The sequence below is a fragment of the Dicentrarchus labrax genome, unplaced genomic scaffold (genome assembly GCF_905237075.1).
Source record: "Dicentrarchus labrax unplaced genomic scaffold, dlabrax2021, whole genome shotgun sequence".
Taxonomy (NCBI): domain Eukaryota; kingdom Metazoa; phylum Chordata; class Actinopteri; family Moronidae; genus Dicentrarchus; species Dicentrarchus labrax.
In genome coordinates, this window is record NW_026136714.1 from 21,022,870 (window position 1) to 21,044,049 (window position 21,180).

General features: G+C 38.7%; 1 protein-coding gene across 2 annotated transcripts in view; it reads right to left on the reverse strand.

Annotated features, from left to right (window-relative positions):
• Positions 1 to 21,180, reverse strand: part of fras1 (Fraser extracellular matrix complex subunit 1) — a 229,714-nt gene that overhangs the window by 75,879 nt on the left and 132,655 nt on the right. For both annotated transcript variants that reach the window (XM_051422880.1, XM_051422879.1), the window contains exons 19-27: positions 19,398 to 19,544; positions 12,022 to 12,177; positions 10,125 to 10,271; positions 9,084 to 9,230; positions 7,127 to 7,267; positions 6,389 to 6,529; positions 5,919 to 6,059; positions 3,613 to 3,913; positions 150 to 234 (exon numbers count right to left, since the gene is read on the reverse strand). In XM_051422880.1, coding sequence (XP_051278840.1) covers positions 150 to 234; positions 3,613 to 3,913; positions 5,919 to 6,059; positions 6,389 to 6,529; positions 7,127 to 7,267; positions 9,084 to 9,230; positions 10,125 to 10,271; positions 12,022 to 12,177; positions 19,398 to 19,544 — 1,406 coding nt within the window. The remainder of the gene's footprint in view (positions 1 to 149; positions 235 to 3,612; positions 3,914 to 5,918; positions 6,060 to 6,388; positions 6,530 to 7,126; positions 7,268 to 9,083; positions 9,231 to 10,124; positions 10,272 to 12,021; positions 12,178 to 19,397; positions 19,545 to 21,180) is intronic.

Here is a 21,180-nt window from a genome sequence, read left to right on the forward strand (position 1 = left end):
CCTTGGCAGACTATTTTCTGTCATCTTTACTGAATTGACCTGCATAGCAAAAAACATCCATCTTTATATCTGTATTTGTAGCTAATTTCTGCTGGGAGATTACATTTATAATGCAACACAGTACCAGATAAAGAGTGATTGTACATTACCTGCATTGACAAGGCTTGAACTTGAATTGTTTCAGGCTGAGAAAACAGCTGGGGATCGGCGACACGCAAGGTGACCTCGCCAGTCCTATAGAAAAGAGAAAGAAAGAAAGAAAGAAAGAAAGAAAGAAAGAAAGAAAGAGGATATTTTTAAATCACTTGAAAGCAGATCATTAAAAAACTGCTTTAAAGAGGCTAAAGTTTGTTCTTTCTCTGTTTCCTTGACTCACTTTGAATGAACATGGCCTAGAAACAGCCTTTACTTACCCCTGGAGGTTTCTGGGAAAATGAGTCCTGTGAGGCTAACCTAGTGTGTAGTCATTAGATCTAATCACCTGAGTGCTATCTATGGGAGTGGAGGACAGTAACTTCACACACATGCACACACAGAGAGATCTCAGGTGCTCAGGTCCACCTGCTCCACACACTTGTCATCACAAATATCTCCTCTCACTGTGCCGCCACAGCATCATCAAAGACAAGGCTTATTACCCATAACTCCCTGGGGCTCAGGCTGGGACACAGCCAACTGTGGCTGAAGACCAAATGACTGAGCAGGTTCTTGGTTTAGTGCTGACTGAAAGGGAATTATGGCTACAAGCCAAACCATATTAAGTCTTTCATAATGGTACTATGGTAGCATTTTAAAAATCAAAATATCACTTTTGTTTATTTTAATAAAGCAAGAGAGACTGTTAAAGCTACTCAGAATTAGAATTACATTTCCCATAAATCCTGTTTCACGCTAATGCCAGAAACATTGCACTGTTTATGTAGTGTAGAGAAAGACTAGAGTGTAACACATTTAACTTCAACACTAGAGCTTTTCTGGAAGCTTGTGGTTGCCTGAACATACTAATACACTTTATGTTGGTATTTCCTTTCATTTGTCACCCATTAAGTATCTGGATATTTACTACCTGCTTTTGTCATAGTCTCCTATACAGTTTGAATGTTTGATTGTTCGCTGCCTGAACACTTGAGCAAAAGACTAGCTTACTGCAACTGTGAGTCTTTAAAAATCATCCTTCACATAACAAATTCTTACAGTGCCCTTCAACAACAATAAACCTCTTTTTGAATTACAATTTCTGGCAAAAAAGTGAGATCTGCCACAGCTTTACAGCATTTGTTATGGTTAGAATAATTGTGGCCCATTAAAGATGTATTGGACATCTTATTAAAGCAACATAAGGAAGATATTTCTTGGGAAAAAATGCCATAGTACTTCTAAATCTTATTTTATGCGCAAGTTATAAATGACTGGTATATTTGCTGAATTCATTAAAGATGATTTTTTTTTATGCAGCCTTGAGACTAATCTGGAACAGCTCTTGATCTGTGTGCTTGCATTTGTGTATAAATACTTCTCAATGGTAAAGTGAGACACTTGAGACAGCCTGTGTCTGTGTCGTGACACTTGACATGTTCTGCTGAGGCAGTAATGAATGAAAGTACCTTCTTTTGAAAAATGAAATTACTTTAGTTCATCTTTAACAGACCACCATATTTCACCTTTAATATTTTGCAGTCTCTTTTGTCCACAGTGACTTGTAGTGTGTGAGTTGGTGTATAATTATTTTGCTCAACAACATGTTTTTTCTCAGTTGAACACATCAACTCTTGAGGGAATCGAACCTGAGCGTGTTTGTTTGTGGCTCTGTGTCTGTAGCCATTATCTTCCACTCTAAATAATTTGAAAAATATGGCTATAATATGCAGATTTAATCCTATTTGGGGTTTTACGTTTTACTGTCTCCATTAATCTAATGGCTCAAAACTGGGCAGTGGACCACAGTTTGCTAATTCACTGGCGTGCTGCCATTTTAGGCAGGACCAGCTGAGTCAGGGTTGACTAATGTGTGAAATATGTCAATTCTGATTGGCTGAACAGACATTAGGCTAAAACTCAAAATGCCACAGAGTCCTGGCCAGGAAGAAGCCACAGCCAACCGAAAACTGGCTCCACACTGAGCTCTTAAGAGGCTGCAGGTATTCCTTCTATACATACAGTTTTAGTACACTCTTTGATCCCTGGCAGTTGAAATTCACACAGTCAAATGCATATGCAAATCTGGCCACATTAACTAAGATGTGCAAATGTAATGCATCTCCAATCTATGTGTAGGTTAATGGAAATGAACTTTCTAACAAGGAAGCTGCATAAATCAAACAGACGGCAGGCAGCTTGGACGATAACAAGAGAAGCAAAAAATGAAATGTCAGAACACTCATGGATGGAGAGGACGTTTAATGTCAACTTTTATATTAAAATAGACACGGCAACTGTTAGAATTGACACTGTGGCAACAAAAGGAGAAATTAATTTGAATACCAGATGCATTTTAGGTGTTGGGTGTAAATCGGACAGTCTGGGAAAATCCTTGCATTGCTTTACACTGTTACATACACTAAATATGTGGAGAATCATAACAAATGCAGTTGCTTTCATACAGGAAACGAGAGCTCACTGAATGGTAAGAGAAGGATGAAAATGATGTGAATTATTTGCTGCTGCCCTTTAATTTCATCTCCCACCTACAGCGAAATCTTGGCGCAATGTGTTGTACCCCCTTTATACATCAGCACATTCTACCAGCGGTAGATTCATTCAAATGAGACAGTTGTCACAGGTTGATCTCTATTTTTCACTGTTATAAGACACTCCGTGTCTCTCTCTCTTTTTAAGGATGGGCCATATTTTCCTGCTGGTGCAGAAAGCAGTGTCACACTGGCAAACCTTTATTTTCCAAGGGTGCATTACATTTCCTTAACACCCGGTTTGCTATTTTGGTGACTCCCTGTGGAGCTGGCGATTCCAATCCAGGGTTGTATAATAATTTGGTAATTTTATTAAGTGAATGCTTACCCATATGAATCTCTCTCAAATCATACACACCCTTTTATTTATGTATGTTCAACCAAATAAAATGATCTTACTGAGAGTATAAAGATCAAAGATTTTTACCAACTCTTTACCCACAACAGTTAGTAGCCTATACTGACGTCCTTTCCTTTACAGCCATCTGAAGCCAGCAGGTATTGGTTCCATCTCTAATTGTACTGACGTTGTTCACTGTCAAGCCACAATTATGCACAGTAGATCCGCTGGTTACATTTGGTGCAACAAGCACAAGACTGTTGCAAAATATTCACAGAAAGCTCTGTGCTCATGTGCACATCAAACGTGTCGTTATAATGAATCGTTCTACAGTCTCTACTGCAGTGCAAATGAACAGGGATGTTGAAGACGGATGCAATGAAAACCGTTCCATGAAAAATCATAGATTAATTAAATATTCTCTCTCTGCTAGTAACTCCCTCAGCCTCGTTCGTTCTTACCATTCCTCCCCCATTGTCTCCATCTAAAACGCCCTGGATAACTGGGGGGGCTGCAAACATCTCTAATGCACCCAGAAACTCAATGCACATCACTAACAGTTCACTCATAGTCAGACCCACTGACCTGGCTTTGTCTTTTTGGTGGCTGAACCGGACGCGGCCAGTTCTCAGCTCCGCCCAGGTGAACGTGTCGTCCATGGTCAGTTCTCGGCCTGACTTCCCTTGGCCTCCTTTCACTGCTCCTTCCTTCCCTCTGAACAGGATCAGCCGTCCGTTACTCGGGCCCTGAACGAGTTGGAAGATCAGCCGGTCAGATGGACTGTCAGGGTCCTTCACCTGCAGCAGGGTTGGGGGCAGCGGGATAAAACCACCAAGGGGAACCAGCAGAGAACCGATGACCTGGAGGGCAGGGGGGTGTGTGTTCACTGAGAGGAGGAGGGAGGACAGAAAGAGGAAGAAAAATGAATGATCTCTGGTGTTATTGTCAAAGCTAAACTGAGCCTGAAAACCATAGAGGAAAGTATGCTCATTTTTTATCTCTCTTTTATGCGTGTGGGAGAAATGGCTGGTGAAATATGAGCCAGACACCTCGGTCTTGTCGTGACATTTTAGAAGTTGGCTGTAATTGGAAGTGACTTTTGTTAGGGAGCTTTTTAAAGATCAGCTCTTTTGAGAGGCCACGTTGTAATCTCATTATATCTCCTCTAATGATGCCAATAGGCACACTAAAATATCAAACTTTCGGCCATGTAATTAAACTCACAGATGAGAATAAGTCTATAATTTAAAGCACTAGTTTCTCAACTTTTTTTATTGGCTAGCAAAAAGGGGGAAAAAAGGAAAAAAAAAGAAAAAGGAAAAGCAGTTTCTTTCCAGACTATTTCACTTTATTAACTCATGGATTAGCTGAAGCCTAAAGGCTGAAAAATGTTCATTATTTCACAAAAATAAAGCATTTATCACTCAAAAAGGGTGTGTGATAATATATTTCTCTATTAGAATTATGCTTTGTCACATTTCATAAATCATCTCACTCTCCTCCTGAATGCTTCCGGGCTCTCTGCCTGCAGGTTGACAGCCACAGTTTGAACATAAAAGCCAAAAAAAATGAAAGTACAAGACTCATCTTACAACCTGACTCTACAGACATGCTCTTTTCAGTGTAATTCAGGAGAACCAATTAGTATATTACTAAAAAGAAATGTCTTAATGTCAGGCAGTTAATGTTAGTAGTTTGTTCTTCCAATGGCTGAAAAGATAGCAGACCTCTGCTCGTTGAAAGAGGAGCCACAGAGCGGAAATACACTTTCACTCCTGTCACTATAGTGGTTTTCAATAGTTGCATTTTTGTCGTATAAATCTTTCATACATTTTCTTCAGCTCTGACCTCAACAATAAATTGAAAAATTTTAATGTGAAAGGGGTGACTGCAGTAATGAACCTGCAGGGAATTATCACGAACTCCACAGCTCTACAGAGCTTTTAAAGTTTGTGAAGACAAAGACAAGATTGAATACTGGATTTAAATTCTTCAGGTGGCCAGAAACACAATTCTAAATGAATGCTGAAGGTTGTTTGAACAAACTAAATAACTACTGAATTTGTCACCATAAAAACTAAATATCAGTTTCTAGATAAATTGTGAATTAGTAATAATGTTATATGTGTTGCTCATTAGATAGTGAGAACAGAGCACATATTTTACTATACGAGCTGTACCTTTATACGGACACTAACATTTAACAGCTTGGCTCAATCATACATAGCATCAGGCTTTGGTGTTTTGCTTTGCAGCTGTGTGCCTGGTGTTGCCTTGCAACCAGCCATGTAGATCAGCCATGTGGATTTGTTATTATGTGACGTACTGAGGTAAACTGCATTATTTATGTGGCTTTCTTGATTTAATTTGCATACCAATAAAATGTCGTCACCACTGTATTTAGACTTCTGTCAGATAAGACTCCAAATGCGTTGCACAGTATAAAACATTTAGACTCTAAACTCTAAAAGACTTGTTTAGCTTTAACAGTACTTCACTTTTACTGAAAACAGGCCTACTGCATGCAACCTGTCACTGGCACAGACATGTAACACAGGGAACTCATACTTTCAAAATAAAGAGCTTGAAGCTAACTAATTAGTGCAGCAAACAAAAAGAGACATTTAATGAGGATTATTACACATAAATATCATAATGCTGAATACTGAACTGCGGTAATGGGATTGTTGACAACCAGGTTGTGCCTGGAGGTGGTTCAACTAACAGTGTTCAGAAACTCTAGTAGAAGTGTAAATGAGAGCAGGCAGTTTTGAGTCAAAGAAACTGACCAATTGCTCTGTCAATATGTTGGTAATTGTGGTCATTTTGTGCTATGGGACAATAACCATTTTTCACTTTAAACATCAAACAGGCAGCCATCATATTATTACCGTGGCAAGTCCTGGTCTTCTGGTCAGCGTAGTATCCTTGTCCACAGTCTGGTGTGCAGTATCCTTCCATGAGGTAGGTTTGGTCACGACAAGCTCTGCAGTGCCCGACCCCGTCACACAGCACACAGTCAGAGGAGCAAGCTAAGGAAGATGAGGAAGCAATGTTTTGAAAGCTTGCACATGTTTTTTTTATTAATTCTTTCTGCTCTTTCTTTGTGCTTGTATTTTTTTTAGCTCTTATTTTGCTGAACTACACAACACATTTATTATTATTATTCAATTCTTAACCTGCTGGACACAATGTTTCTATAACCTTCATTTCCTCAAAAGTTACTTTAAGGCTTTCATCCTTTAATTTTAAGCTTTTTTTATTTCTCAATTTTTAGTAAAACTCTTTTGAATTTAGGGCCTTAAATAATTTTAAATATGAAGGATTAGGAAAAGGATTGTATTCAACAGTCTTAACTTACATTTGCAGACTTGGGAGGAGGAGTCCAGGAAGTAGTTTCTGCCACATTCAAGCACACACTGACCCTGCAGGGTGGCGTAGGGAGGCTGACATTGCTGACACTGTCCGGGCCCCCGACACTCCACACAGTGATCATCACAGCCTGGCAGAGAGACACACACACACACACACACACACACACACACACACACACACACACACACACACACACACACACACACACACACTGAGAGTATTAAACTCAATGATAAAACCAAAATGGCATCCAAGTGACATGAAGGGAAGGACTTAGACATACAAAATTTGCTTTTTGAAATATTTTTTATTCTGACAGGACATCTAAGGCACATTTACTTAACTCCTAGTTCTCTGTGGATTAGGTTAGGATTTTAAAGCTGAAGATTTGTTATTTAGGAGAATATTTTACTTGTGTTAAATATATTATTAAAATTATATTATGATTTTATTATTAGATGGTAGTTCTCATAAGATTAATTGGAGCTATAAAGGACTTTGAGGTTCCTCACAAGACACACTTGAAGTTCAAAATTCCTGACTTGTAAAGCAACCTTTTGAGTTACCTGCTATTGATTGTTTTAATACGAACTTCAATGCACAAAAACAATATAAAAGGAGGATAAATACATTAAATACATGCAGCTAAGGCTATTATAGCTGAACATATTTATCTTTCTTTTGTGTAATGTGGGTCAGCTTATCTGCTTCTTGGTGGACTGACCGAGGCATTTGTCTCCTTCCTGATAGGAGCCAGGGGAGCACCCCTGGGTGCACACTCCGTCCTGCAACACGTATCCCTCCATGCACAGCAGACAGTCTGTACGCAGGGGGCCTTTACAGGCATTGCAGCTCCAGTCGCACTCTGGTAACAGGATGGAGGGCAGCAGAAGAGGAGGAGGAGGAGGTGTGAGTGTGTGTGTGTGAAGAGACATTGGGATTAGAAGTGAAGGGATTTTGAAGGTGGTAGCAAAAGGTGAGAGCAGAACCAAAGAGAGGGATGGAGAGAGAGAGAAAGGGAGATTAATAAACTCTTTTTCAGCAGGGGATTTATTTTAAACCCATTTGTGTGTTTTATTTCTCTCTTATCACCTGCACATCTGTTGTGTTTGGGATGTGCTCCATTAATATTGACAAGAAAATTATACACACAGTTAGGACAAATTAAAACAATGTGTTTGTGTGTGAGCTTCTAGATTTGTATTCAAAGTTCAGTAGGATTTTAGAGATAATTTACCATGGCATGGTTATTAAACCAGGGGGCAGGTATATTATTCAGAATATACAATTCTAATGCAAAAGGTATAATTATAACACTGACAAGTCAAAGCGTCTTCGGGTACATTAGTGGTTCTGTGGAGCTGTAATATTCATTGGACGGAAAATTACAGATGGATAAAAGTCGAGGTCCAATGTTCGTTTTTGATCCTGCTGGAGGCGCTATGAAGTAAAATATTTTGAATATTTTGAAGGTCACAAATAAGATTCTTTTTTTAATGGTTCAATTCACAAAATATTTTTGATCACTCTCCTGTTGACATTCAAACTCTAAATAATTTTAAAGTTTTTACATATTTTATCTACTTTTTTCTTAAAACCAAAGAGGTAATTTAGGGGATTCTCACTGGAAAAAGATCACTGATAAACTGAAACAAATGTAGGTTGTTGGTGAGAAGTGCTGAAGGGTTTATCAGTGATTCTCTCAGGGAACTTTGAAAGTTCCCCTGTGGCTGTGAAGTGAAAACTCCCAGAGGTTCCTCAAAACCTTCTAGTTTTCAGAGCTTACGCTCTGGGTTCATCCAAGGTTCAGTGGATTATCCAGGTAGCAGATGCAGCTAGCTAAAGGGATAAACACAGTGTCATGGGCTGGATGGCTAAAACCACCTGTCGATGTGGGAGGCACTATTAGTTCCCTCACAGGAAATCAAACTGTGTATCCAGCCGCTGGAAGTTAGCTTAGCTTCTAATCCTGTGTCAGACATGGGAGGCTAGGGTGGCACCTCAGGGGTCGGTTCCTTTGGGCCGATGATACTTGGAAAAATCTTATTACCTTGAATCAAATCACTGATAAAGGGAAGTCTACAACATGATGTTTGTGGGAAGTAATCTTTACATAAAATGGCTTTCTGTGAATTAAAGTAGATATCTGTGCTAAGCCAGCGTGACAACACAGTTGAGTGGTTCACATTCTGAACCTAAATCCAATCTAGTCATTATTCTTCTGAGATAAGCACAAAGGAAAATAGAGGCGAAACATATTTTCACACATCTTATTTGTTAGGCAATAAAATGGATTCAGATTCAGTCTGACAGGATGTGGTCTGAGCTGGTTAGTGGGTAATTAAATATATGAACAGAGTTACTGCATGCAGAATGAAAAAAGGCCAAGTTATTCAGTGTGGACATGGATCTTCTGAGGCTCATTCATCAACTTCTCTGCACTGGAAGACGTAATACTGAGTTAAAACACACAATTTGCATATCTGGTCCCACAGTTTATTACTTGATCAATGGACCCCATAAACTCAATGTAGCACACTATACTACATGCAATATGGATGGAGAGTAATTTATGAATATCATAAAGGGTGCACTACACATCCTCATTATTAATCCAGCGTTTCCCCTCGCCCTCTCTGTACCACTGCAGTGTGTGTTGGGTTGTCATGGTGATGGCATACCTCTGCATGCCCGGGTCGTGGCATTGAGGTAGTACTGATGGGCGCAACTGTCGTATTGGCATTCTCCAAACAGCAGGACTTTGGCTGGGTCGCGGCAGGACATACAAACTCCGGCCATGTCGCACGTCAGGCACTGGTTGTCACACGCTGCCGAAAACAAAAAGGTCGACACGGATCAGTGACAGAATATAATAATACCTGCCATCACCAAACACTGGCTGAATGTGGCTTTGTTGGACCCAGGGATTGTCTAAATAACCTGTTGACAATGTGGATTTATCACGTTTCACATTTGTTGTCATACAGTTTTTAGGATTTTCAGTTACAGGAATTGTTATTACATCCAAAAATTTGTGTTGATTTGATTTTATTTATCTGACAATTAACAGGATATCTCACATATTTAAAAGGACATTTGGTACAAAGACAGGTTAAGGACAAAAGCAAAAATGGCAAATTTTAATTTTGTGAACTTTTTAAGAGTCAGGTAAGGGCATTTATGAACATTTTAACAATTTTCTCATCAGCTAGTTAAATGAAAAAAATGGCACATGTATGATGTTTATTTTTTATTAAGATTCAGAGGATTTAGCAGTCTTGGCAGAGGTATGCAGTGTCTGAGTATTTTTTTAGTTATTAAAGCCATTCCAAAAGATGAATGAAATTATCTTGAGTACCAGGTTGCAGAACTATGTCAGACGGAATTAACGCCTTACAATCAGTGTTTTAAATGTTTTAAAGGCATCATAAGGCAACTGACAGAATTACAAACAATAAAAAAGACAGTTGGATCAAGACCTCAGAGAGGCTTAAAAACAAAATGAGCTAGTTCTTACTACAGAACCACTGTACTGAGCTTTGTTTTATTAGTTTTTTCATCTCCTGTAAATCATTAAGGATCTCCTGCAACAATCTAATCTAATGTAATCTCAGATGAAATGAAATGTTAAAATAGATGTTTGCTTGAAGTAACATCTCGCGTTCTTTAGATATGTTAAATGTTATCTTTCAGGTAAGATGCAGTGGTGGTTCCCCACTTACCCTGACAGATCCTGTGGCCATTGTCATAGTAACCAAGGGGACATTTGGGAGCACAAAGACCCGAGGGCAAAAGAGCACTGTTGGTGGGGCAGGAAGTACAGGAGAGAGGCCCCGCCCCACTGCAGGCACCACATGACGGATGGCATCCTGGGGAAAACATTTTTTATTTATATTTTTATATATAATTTTACTTCATTAATATAAGATGATTCCATGTGGAGAAATTGGGTCATGAAAACAACACACATACAACAGAGAAAGATGTGAGATAAAATAGAACAATGCAAAATTAACAATATCAGCACTTAAACTTACTGCTTAGAATGCTTATGAATAAAGCACACAGATGATAATATAACAATGCAGCATTGTTGGGAAATAACAAATTACTGAACCAATAATGATTATGAAAGTCCATTACAGGGAAGGAAAGCACTGTATTAGATTTACAGTATTTAGAGCCCAGTGTGAAAATGTTAAACTCTCAGAGAAGTTGGATACCTAAAAGCTGCTTAAATATAAAGTCCTTGATTAAAAAAACATGCAAAAATTCTGATTAAAGCCACATTCTTGAGTTTGAAAATACATATTCATAGGTCTCACTAATCACTATCAAGGGTCTAATCATTCTCAGATTACTCTGCTCCTCACAGTCCCCGCCATCACACACTGCTTATATCTAGCCTTGCATAATAATGGAAAGTCTGGATATAAGCAGTGTGTATTGTGATCATATTTGAATTATATGAATTTACCATAAAAATACTGTACATTTCTTTGTGTCTGTATATTTATTTGTTTGTTTGGGGGTGTATATGTATCTACAAGTGCTATTTCTATCTTTCTTGCTTTGTTTATTTATATATTAGTGCGTGTGCATGCGTGTGCGTGTGTGTATGTGTGTGTGTGTGTGCCTGGGGCTCAACTAAATGAGACTCCCGAGGTTTCTTTTGCTCTCATAGCCCAAAGCTTCCTGTTCACACTCTGCATTTAAATCTGTGTGCAGATTCACGGCAGCTCAGTGTGGAAGAAGAGGCTAACTGCTGATGATGAAGATGATGAGTGTGATGATAAGAATGATGATGATGGAAAGAAGAGGAGGATGACGAGGATCCTGAGTACGATAATGATGATAATACTGATGAGATTGAGGAGGATAAGGTTGAGGTAATAATAAGGTGAACAATGATAATAATGCTGAAGATAACCAGGAAAAGAAAGGGATAATGGTCAAGATGATAATGATGGAGTAAACGAGGATGAGGATAATGATGGGCAGGGGAGTTTTAATGAGAAGGTTGGTGATGAAGACTACGAAGACGTTGAGGATGATAATGATAGAGATTATCAGAATGAGATCAATGATAACCGGGTAACTGTTTAAACATGAATACAGGTTTTCTCAAACACAGCAACTCCTCCAAATCCCTAAATATCTGCCCAGTCATTGTTTTGAATCTCTACACAGTTCAAAACATCGACAGTGAGCTGGGAGGAAATTTGGGGATTTGGTGTACTGTTGGGACTATTATGCACTTCTATAGCCTGTGACCACATGCACTGAAATTGATTCCACTGCAAAATAAAAAAAGAAACCTCACAATATCCCTCTGACAGAGTAAAGACTTACGTAAAAAGCACACTATTTCTTTAAACACTGGCGTTCAATCCAAGAGTTCTTCTGTTTGTTGTTTTAAGGTCAGTGGAGGATAAAAGGGTCAAGATAAAAATCCTACCAGGTCACAAAAAGACCCCAGTTTTAAAGACCTTTGACTGATCAATAAAACATAAAAGCTTTGATGGGATTTTTCTTACATGTTTTACATTCAGCACAGCTACTGTCTGACCTCTGACCTTGTAATGTACTATGTATAGGCAGGGGAGTAAAAGTCCTTACTGATGCAGGCTCCGTGCCAGCCGTAGTGGCCACGGGGACAGTGGGAGACGCAGTGATCGCCAAGCAGCAAGGTCCTTGGCACTTTACACCACAGACAAACACTGCCGATGCCCGTCTGGAGGTCTGCTGTGCAGCGCTGACAGTCTGAACTACACTCTGCAGGAAGAACACACACAGGAAGAAAGGCTTATATTTCGTACATCATCGTACTGTACAGTCACACTTGGTAATGCATTGCTACTACTGCTGTACTTAATCTACATTTTTGAAATCAGACAGAACACATACTCTGGCATCATGCTAAACTTGACATGCTAACAAACGTTGGTTTATTTTTATTACTGTAACAATAAAAGTCCTAATCTGTAGAGCACAAATGAACTAATAAACTGAGGCCAGAGAGAGAGCTGATGAATCTTTATGCATGTGGTTGTAATATTTGAATAATGTTTGAGTGGATTCAAAGAGTCTTCTTGGAAGATATACAAAAGAAAAGCAATAAGTGAAGAGAAATTACTAAAAGAAACATGCATAAAAGTAAGATTTTAAAGAAGATGTCTCATCTAGAAATACTAAAATGAGGTGTGTTCTCCCTCTTTCTTTAAGATCTTTCACGCCATCCTTCACCTCCTCCCTACGTGCAGACCTGTATATCCATAGAACTTAGTGCAGCAGGGTCCCTCAAAAGATTAGAAGAACAATGAAGAACACCTTGTTCCGTGTTATCTGATGCTATCTGGGTCCAGGTGGCACAGTGGTGAGAACCTTAAAGTTATCTGTCTGTACCCAGATAACTATCTACAGTGAAAAGCCCAACAACAGGGTTCTGCAGGTGAAGAGTTGTGTGTTGGCCAGGTGAGGAGAACAGATAAAGAGGTGGATCATGTGTGGGTGTTACAAAGAAAAGAAGTGTTAAGACCATGAAAGTACTTCTCTGTCTTTGTGCAGGATTAAGGTAAATGAGAAACGTTTGGATGGATTACAAGGTGAAAGCAGACGAATATCAAACCATGTGACAACAAAATCTGGATTCAATCTGAAAATGTGACAGGTGGTCTTCTTTCTAGGTTTTTGTCCATGGGTAACTGAGTTTAAAGGTGAAGTAGTAGTAGTAGTCAAAAGTACTATTTTAGTGGATTTATCCTTTAAAATAAGAGGAACTTTCACTTGTATTACACTTTTTTAAGTGTTTTAACAGTTAAATAGAAGGACTAAAATACATGAAAAAAATGACAAGCACATTGCAAATGACGCTAGAACTGCACTTGGAACAACCTGAATCTAAAGTGTTAATGGGATAAATGAAAACCAAAACCAAAAAAAGAAAAAAATACACTTACTAAACTATGCTTTTTCTATTCCTATCTCACATACACAAAAATGAGTAGGTGTTGTTCCTGAAGTCTTTGCCCTGTAAACACAGGCATGTTATATTTAACTCACCATTTCCATGGCTTGGTGAAATATTCTTATTTATGCACTGTACTTTCTTCAGACGATTACTTTTTCCATTGTTTCAATTCATATAAAAATATGCAGGTTCCGAAGGTTTTAAAAGCTGAGACTGAATACCAACAACAGCAGAATAAAAAAAACAAACCCTGTTCACCTTTAGTCTAAAGTCCTAAAAACCAAAGACCTGATGTTTAATCAACACAGCTGAACCGAGAGATGGAGAATACTGATTACTAATGATTCATTATATTTAAATTTTTCCTGTGTATCTTTACATTTTGTCCTGTTGCCTGATTATTAATCTCTGCTTTTGTTTTGTTTCATTCTGGTCAAACTGAGTCCAGCGGAAAATGCTTCACTCATTTCAATCGCAACATGACATTTTTACAGTGTATTTATAGTCATAAATACCAGTACAGTTTGGGGTTAAAGATAGGTAAACATATGATTATTTGTTGCTTACAGTGAGGATATGTTATTTATGGTAATGTCTGATCATATTTTTGCTTAGAAAACCAACTCAGTGTATCTCTCTTTAATCTCTCTTCATGTGTCTGACAGCTATTTTTTTCTGCTTGCATATTTCTGAATAGCTGAAGATTAACTCAGACAGTGGGATTATTTATGCTTCCAGAGAAGCTTTTCCTCTGATGAATGCTTGTAGAAGCCAGACTCAAATCTCCTGAACGTGGCATCTGCCCAGGTGAGTCACACTCTCCTTCTGAAGCAGGTCCAATATCAACAGAGAAAAAGAAGGTGAAGAAAATAAAGAACTTCCACTCGGTCATTTCTCATCCACACCTTTCATATCACAACACTTTACAACAAAACACGTATCAGCATTCCTCCTGCCAACCGTCTGTAGGCGATCCGGCTCCGAGTGCTAAACAAATGGCTCCACGGTGGAGATAAGATAACTCAGGCGTCAGGGATTATTGACTGTGCAGACTAAAACTGAATATAAAACTAAAATGGTATTGATTTGGGTCCTCAGAGCCCCTCTTTATGGCATAGTTACCATTTTTGAAGCACATAAAAAGGTAGGCTGGAGTTATAAATGCACAGCATGCATTCTGGATGATCATATTCTCCTATGGGCCATATTTATACCAGACATTATCCTATATCATGCCTTTTTTCCTGTATCTCCTGAAATATATAGAGCAGAAACTTCTGTAATGAGAGTCATAGACTCTCAAGACTCTAATGTCTCTCAATTAGCTGCTTCATTGTAACTTTGTGCATTTGAAAAGAGAATAAAACTTCTTTCTGTCAGCAGGGACAGAGCCTGAGTGCAGCAGGAGTTCAGAAAGCAAGAAGAACAAAAGTGGGACATCATCTTTTTTTGAAGTTACAGGCATAACAAAAAAGAAAAGCTGTGTGGTCCGCTGACGCTGACTTCACCCTGTCTAGACATGTCGCCCCAACAAAGAAGTTCTACTTTCCTCTTTATGCACAGTTCTGAATCACTGTTGGCTCGGTCCCAAAAAAAAAGAAAAAGTTCAGCTCTTGTTTTAGAAGTCAGAATTAGGATAAGGACTGGTCTGGAAACTAGTTGGGAGACATTTGATTCTTGTTGTACATTATTCTAACTTAGCTCCTCACTCAAACAAAAGCATGCTTTAAAGGAGAATAGATTCAGAACAAATATGTGTGAAGAGAAGTTAAATTAGAAGTTTAAATAGGCAAAAAGCTGTTCAGCAACAACAATTAAATTATGTTCACATGATATGTGGAACATTCAAAACCACAGCTATAGTGAGGAAGCTCAAGATAATTATAGTGTTATGGCAGAAAGAGCAGTGCATCACATTCTATTGAGCTGTTATTAGCTCTGTGCCTGGGTCTTCCCCTGGAACGAACAAGGGCCAATAAAGTTAACCATTTCAAAGATGCAGCGACAAATATCTTCACACAAAAGTACTCTCTGCTCCCATTCTTTGCATCTTTAGTTAGTTAACTCCTAGTCAGTTTTTTTGTCAACAATTTCTTTACAACCATCAGAGGTTGAAGGCAAATTTTTCCACATCCATATTTTTATGTTGTATTAATTTTCTTCTATTCTATAATTTTGAAGTAAGAGGTCTCTGCAAGGCAGAAGAACGATAAATGAATTGATCTTTAACAATCATGTAAACCACTGTAAATATTAAACAAGCCAAATCAAATTTTGTTTTTATTATCATGCCTCAGCTCAGGGTCACACTGAAATCTTACTGTTTGAGACTTCAGCATTCTGCCTCATTTTCTCTGATGAACTGATTTAAAACAAGGAACCAAAAGATAAAACATTAAAGTGAGAGTGCGCTAAAGGTCCCCAGATGTTAAAAACAGTTTTCCCAATAAAAAATGTTTTTTGTCTCATTCAGCTAAATTGAGTTATAATGATCAGTGGCCTAGCAGTGCGACACATTTTTTTCTGTTCAAATTCAGGTTGATAATTTTGGCATTAATACACAACAAATGCACGAAAAGTGATATTGACAGGAGCTGCTGCTGTAGACACTAATGTGTCTTAAACATGTTTCCATCCATAGTGGGTTTTTATTCTCCAGAAAGAAATTTAAAAAAAACATGATCCTGTGTCTTTTCTTTCAGTGTTGCTATGGTGATGCATTCCTGTTATTCAACATGCAGGTCTATTTTAAGCTTCATATGTTGTTAAATAATGGCTCCAACACAATTATGATGCAAACTCTTGCAGCTGTAAGCTTTGAACTGAAGTGTTCCAGAAACTCTTGTTCACCATTGCATCAATTCTAATTTTGATCACATTGGCTTTGTTTACATTGGAGGTCTTGATTCCAAGCCTTATTTCTGAGCACAGTCAAGTGGCCATCAGCAGCTGGGAGCTACCAACATATCTATTCAACCTGGAGGGGGGGTCAGGATTGAAGGATTAAAGGTCTTGGTTTAGTGAGTTATATTTAAGTTATCAGTGTGTTTAACACTGAGTTAACAAGGCAAGTAAGCTGGTAAACTTCAATTGTGTACAGCTGTAAAGTTTGTTTAATGAGGAATATAAGTGTTCAAATATTTCCTTTCTTGACATTTTCGGAGTTTCCTTTTTTTATTTAATAGATTAAGCTACGAAAGGTTGCGAAACGTAAAAAACTTACCGCTCATACAGATCACCCGCCTGAAACTGGGTCTGCTCTCATAATTTAAGCAGCCTGGCTGAGTCACTGTTTGCTCAGTCAACACTGAGGATAATGACACATGAAAATTAAAATAATGATACTAGAGCCAAATAACTGGTATTTATGGAAAGGAAGCAATTCAGCCAAAATTAAAAAGGTTTCTGTGTGAGACAGCAACACATGCGGCATCTTTTACTTCTATTCACCATTACTGTCTTTTTTTATGAGTAGACGATACAGTTTTCTGTCTCCAAAAGATGTGGGAATTTCAGCAAAAACATGAATCACAAATGAGCAGCAGCTCAGGACTGAGCATAAAGGCCCTCAACAGAGCCTCAGATAGGAGTGTTTTAAGGACAAGCACTTGTAGAATTTTGCTAATCACTTGGCTGGCTGTAATAAGTATGTGACAGGAACACTGCTGCTGTCAAATACAAATCAAATGGGAGTTCCCGTGGAGAGAGAAAAGGAAGAGACAGAGAGAGAAAGTGAGAGAAAAACGGACTGGGGGAGAATAAGAGGAGACAGCCAATAGCAAGACATCCGCTTCTGATAGCTGCTCTCGAATGAACTCATGATTGAGAGTGAAAGCCTCATCGCCTTAAGAGATTATGTAACAGCAACGGTACCGCTGGTTGGACAGAGGTAATCCCAGTCTGTGTGTGTGTGTTTGTGAATCAAAGTGTGTGTGAATGATGAGTGAGTGTATGTGACAGAAAGAAGAAAAGAATAAACTTTGAATAAAAAACAAAGGAGGAATAAAATATGTGTGTAAATCTGCAAGAATTAGAGTTCAAAAGGGGAGCTCTGCGTATATCTATGTGTGTGTGAGAGAGAGTGTGTGTGTGTGTGTGTGTGTGTGTGTGTGTGTGTGTGTGTGTGTGTGTGTGTGTGTGTGTGTGAGTGTCCTGGCCATGCAGAAGTGATGACCCAAGTATTTCTGTGGCCCAGAAGTGCCATCTTTTATTAACTAGAGTTTGGCTGAGCTTGACCCATTTGAGATTAGGTTGTGTGTGTGGGTATGTTTGCAAACAGATATGTGTGTCTAACCATGCTTATCAGCTTGTTTGTTTGCAAGCCAGCAGTGTGCATCTGCACACGTATGTATATGTGTGTGTGTGTGTGTGTGTGTGTGTGTGTGTGTGTGTGTGTGTGTGTGTGTGTGAGCTAAAACATGGTTGCAGTTTCAAATCTCCAAACAGTGTATGTCATTAAAAACTGTAATTAAAAGTCAATGTGTCTATTTTTTCCCTCAGATTCTGTTTACCCCCCTGCTATCTCTTCCATGCTGGCTTCCCACCATGTAAACACGCCTGTTTTTAATCTACAGCCAGCGGCCCAGATAGGTAAAAACTCATTTCATTACCCAGTGAGAAGGAGGAGCAGGAGCTACCTTTACACACAAACATTCCTATCTTAACTTTTCCATTTATCTCCCGTCTGCTATCATATTTTGCTTGCCAAAGACAAATACATTTTTTTTTGCACAATGAGAAAGAGAAGTGAGCTGATAAAGACGTGAAGCATCTTAGGCTGGTGTATATTAGTAAAGATCTAAAGAAAGCTCGTCTTTTTCCCGGTGGATGTTTCATGTAGAGTTTCTCTGAAAACCCTAACTGTGAGCAAGAAACTCATTAAGAGTTGGAGATACGTTTATAGAAAGAAACTTTTCTCCAGTTTGTTGTGTAGAGGGTGGAGCTGTAGTTCCAGAAGTATTTTTTATCATTTACACTGCAAAGTCCCATTTCAAAGCTCTCTTTTATTGTGATTAATTGAAATGTTCCTCAACATAGAAACACAAGATTCTCCAAATTAAAATTTCTATAGCTTTATGTTATGGCTCGCTATGGCCGTCATATTGGTATGGCTTGAAACACGACAATACTCATGAACCTCTATAGTTGTTGCTTTGGATAAGAAGCAGATCAGAGCTGCAGCTAATTCAGAATGATTTGGCTCAGTGATCACACATTTGTTACGGAAATGCATCTTGAGAGTTGTGGTAAATATGTATCTTTATCAAAGAACCACATTGCTCAATTTTGTACTAATGATTCAACCAGTTGTATGTCCACCCAAGACTTTAAGTGCTCCAACTGTCAATTAAGTATTTATATTAGAAAATATATAGGACTTTTTGAGATTCCATGTCATTCCATTCTTGAATTCATGAATCAGGACAGCTATGATCCAAGCCTTTTGAAGATTTGATTTTAGTGTTTGACTCAAATTCAATACCAAATTCCACCAATATTAATTTAAATTTGTATAATCATAGGTTACTCCACCAGAAATTAGGATTATTTTAATACGACACCTTTGAAACAAATCTCTCTAATCTTCTGATCATTCATCAAATCATCGTTTTTATGCTGAATGAAGCAAAAATTTTTATTATTTCAGCAAACACACAAACACACAAAAACACTAACTTCTACTTCAGCGTGCAGCTCTGCAGACCCTTTCAGACCCAACAATTTTAAAAGAAACAGACTCTAGAGCTTTTAAGTGAAACAACCGGAGAACATCTCTTTTACAAAGATAGTTGGCATCTCTCATGAATAACACAGGGTTTTGGAGCTACAGACACACACAATACTTATGTAAGCAGGCAGCAAGGCACTAAGCCTTCTCGGTTGGAGGTTCTATTCCCACTGGGGCCACAGGTTAAAAAAAAAAGCACTCATGGCAGCATATCTGATGAAGGCTTTGTGCAAATGGTATACAAATGTGTATGACGCCATACATGCACCTAAAAACAGACGCACACTGAAAACTTACTGAGGCACTCTCCAGTGACAGCGTTGAGGAAATGTCCGTCTTCACAGCTCGTCCTGCAGTAGCCACTCTGTAGGGACGCCAATGGGGGACAGGAGGTGCAGTCGGCTTGGGAGGGACCGGAGCAAGTCTGGCAGGACGGGTGGCATGCTGGGAGATGGAGGAGAGAGAGAGGAGAGGGATGAAGGGGATGTGTGGGAGAGAGAAGAGAGGAGGAAGGGAAGGATCAGGAAAGAAGGATAGAGTAGAAGAGGAGCAGGAGATGGAGAAAGTAAAGGAAGTATGGAGGAAGAAGAGGGTATAAACACAGCTTTAATGATGTAAGTACTGCCCAAGTATTACTAACTGTGTTTCCAAACATTAACTCAATGTAAGCTTCTGAGCTGTTGAAAATATTCTAATTCACTAGCAAATGGCTATACAACTGCAAAACGACTAGAGAAAGCAGAGTGAGTGTGTTAAACAATCATTTAGTCAAGATTGTCATTCATTCTGTTCCTGTCAGTATTTACCACATTGTTTCTTTATCAAGAAAAACTCTCCCGTAGGAAGAAGTTTTACTATCAAATCCACCAAACCAATATTCCATCTGAATTTTGTTGTATAATGGATACAGTATTTGTATGGAAACCCAGTTGTTGTCTATGTATGACAGTTTTCCCACAGACTCAAAAGCAGGTTGTTACAGTGGAATAAACCCATGTAAAGACAGCTGCCACCCATCTACACTTTGTTAAGACTGCATTAACTGATGCTTTTTGGGGTTATTTGGGGGCGGAGGAACAAAAGCATAAAAAAACATCCATAACATATCATCTTCGTATAAAGTTGTTATTGCTGATATGTCAGCCAATATCAACATCAGTCATTTGGAGTTGTGTTTCTTGTCACCTGATAAATGTAAATCCAATATTCACTCTCTGGTTTGGTCCACACCAACTCCTGAGAAAAATTATTTGGTTCCTTTAGGTGCTTAATGTGCAAATTTCTTCACCAGCTGGTCTCTAGCTTTGTCTGCTCTTTAGTGCTGGGAAGGTAGCATACAGTGGGTTTATCAGAATTTGCCTGCTGCTGTTAGAAACAGAGTTGAGGAACCATACAGTAAATGTCCGTAAAACAAAAAGCTATTAAATAAAGGAGGCTAAAAAGCGCCGTAGAGCTGCAGAATTGATGATAATTCTTTGTGGCTTTGTCACTACAAGCCACCCCTTTCACATTACTCATACTCATTTGATTCATTGCCATTCTAACAAAACATCGATTAACAGAGCTTTAACTGCATGCATTGTCTTATTGCCAAGCATAAAAATTCACCAGCACCAAAACTTTATAGTAAAAGTTTACTTTCTTTAAGACAGAAATACAATATTTCTTCGGGGTATCTGGGTAGCTCCTAATGAGCCAATCAACACTGAAGGAGACAAGGCCAAGCAAGCCCACAGACCCCATTTATTTTGGTATCCCAGGGGGAAATGTAATCTGAGCCCATCATTCTTCTTAACTGTTGAGGTATTGTCTGCGTCTGCCGTTTCAATTACTCAGCCAAAGTTCGGAGGGAAAAAGAATATTTCAATGATGTTTACCACAGGTTTTTGTTTTCCACAAGACAAACAATAAAATTCAGTATGCTTAAGAAGACCTGAAGACCACGGTGGTAAACGTTGGTTAGAAAGGGTCGCCTTGCTTCAAATGAGGCCAGACGCTAAACTGAGTCGATGTAATGATTGTAAGATTAGAGCAAATGGATTTTCATTAAGGAGTGGGGTTATAGAGGAGGGGTATACAG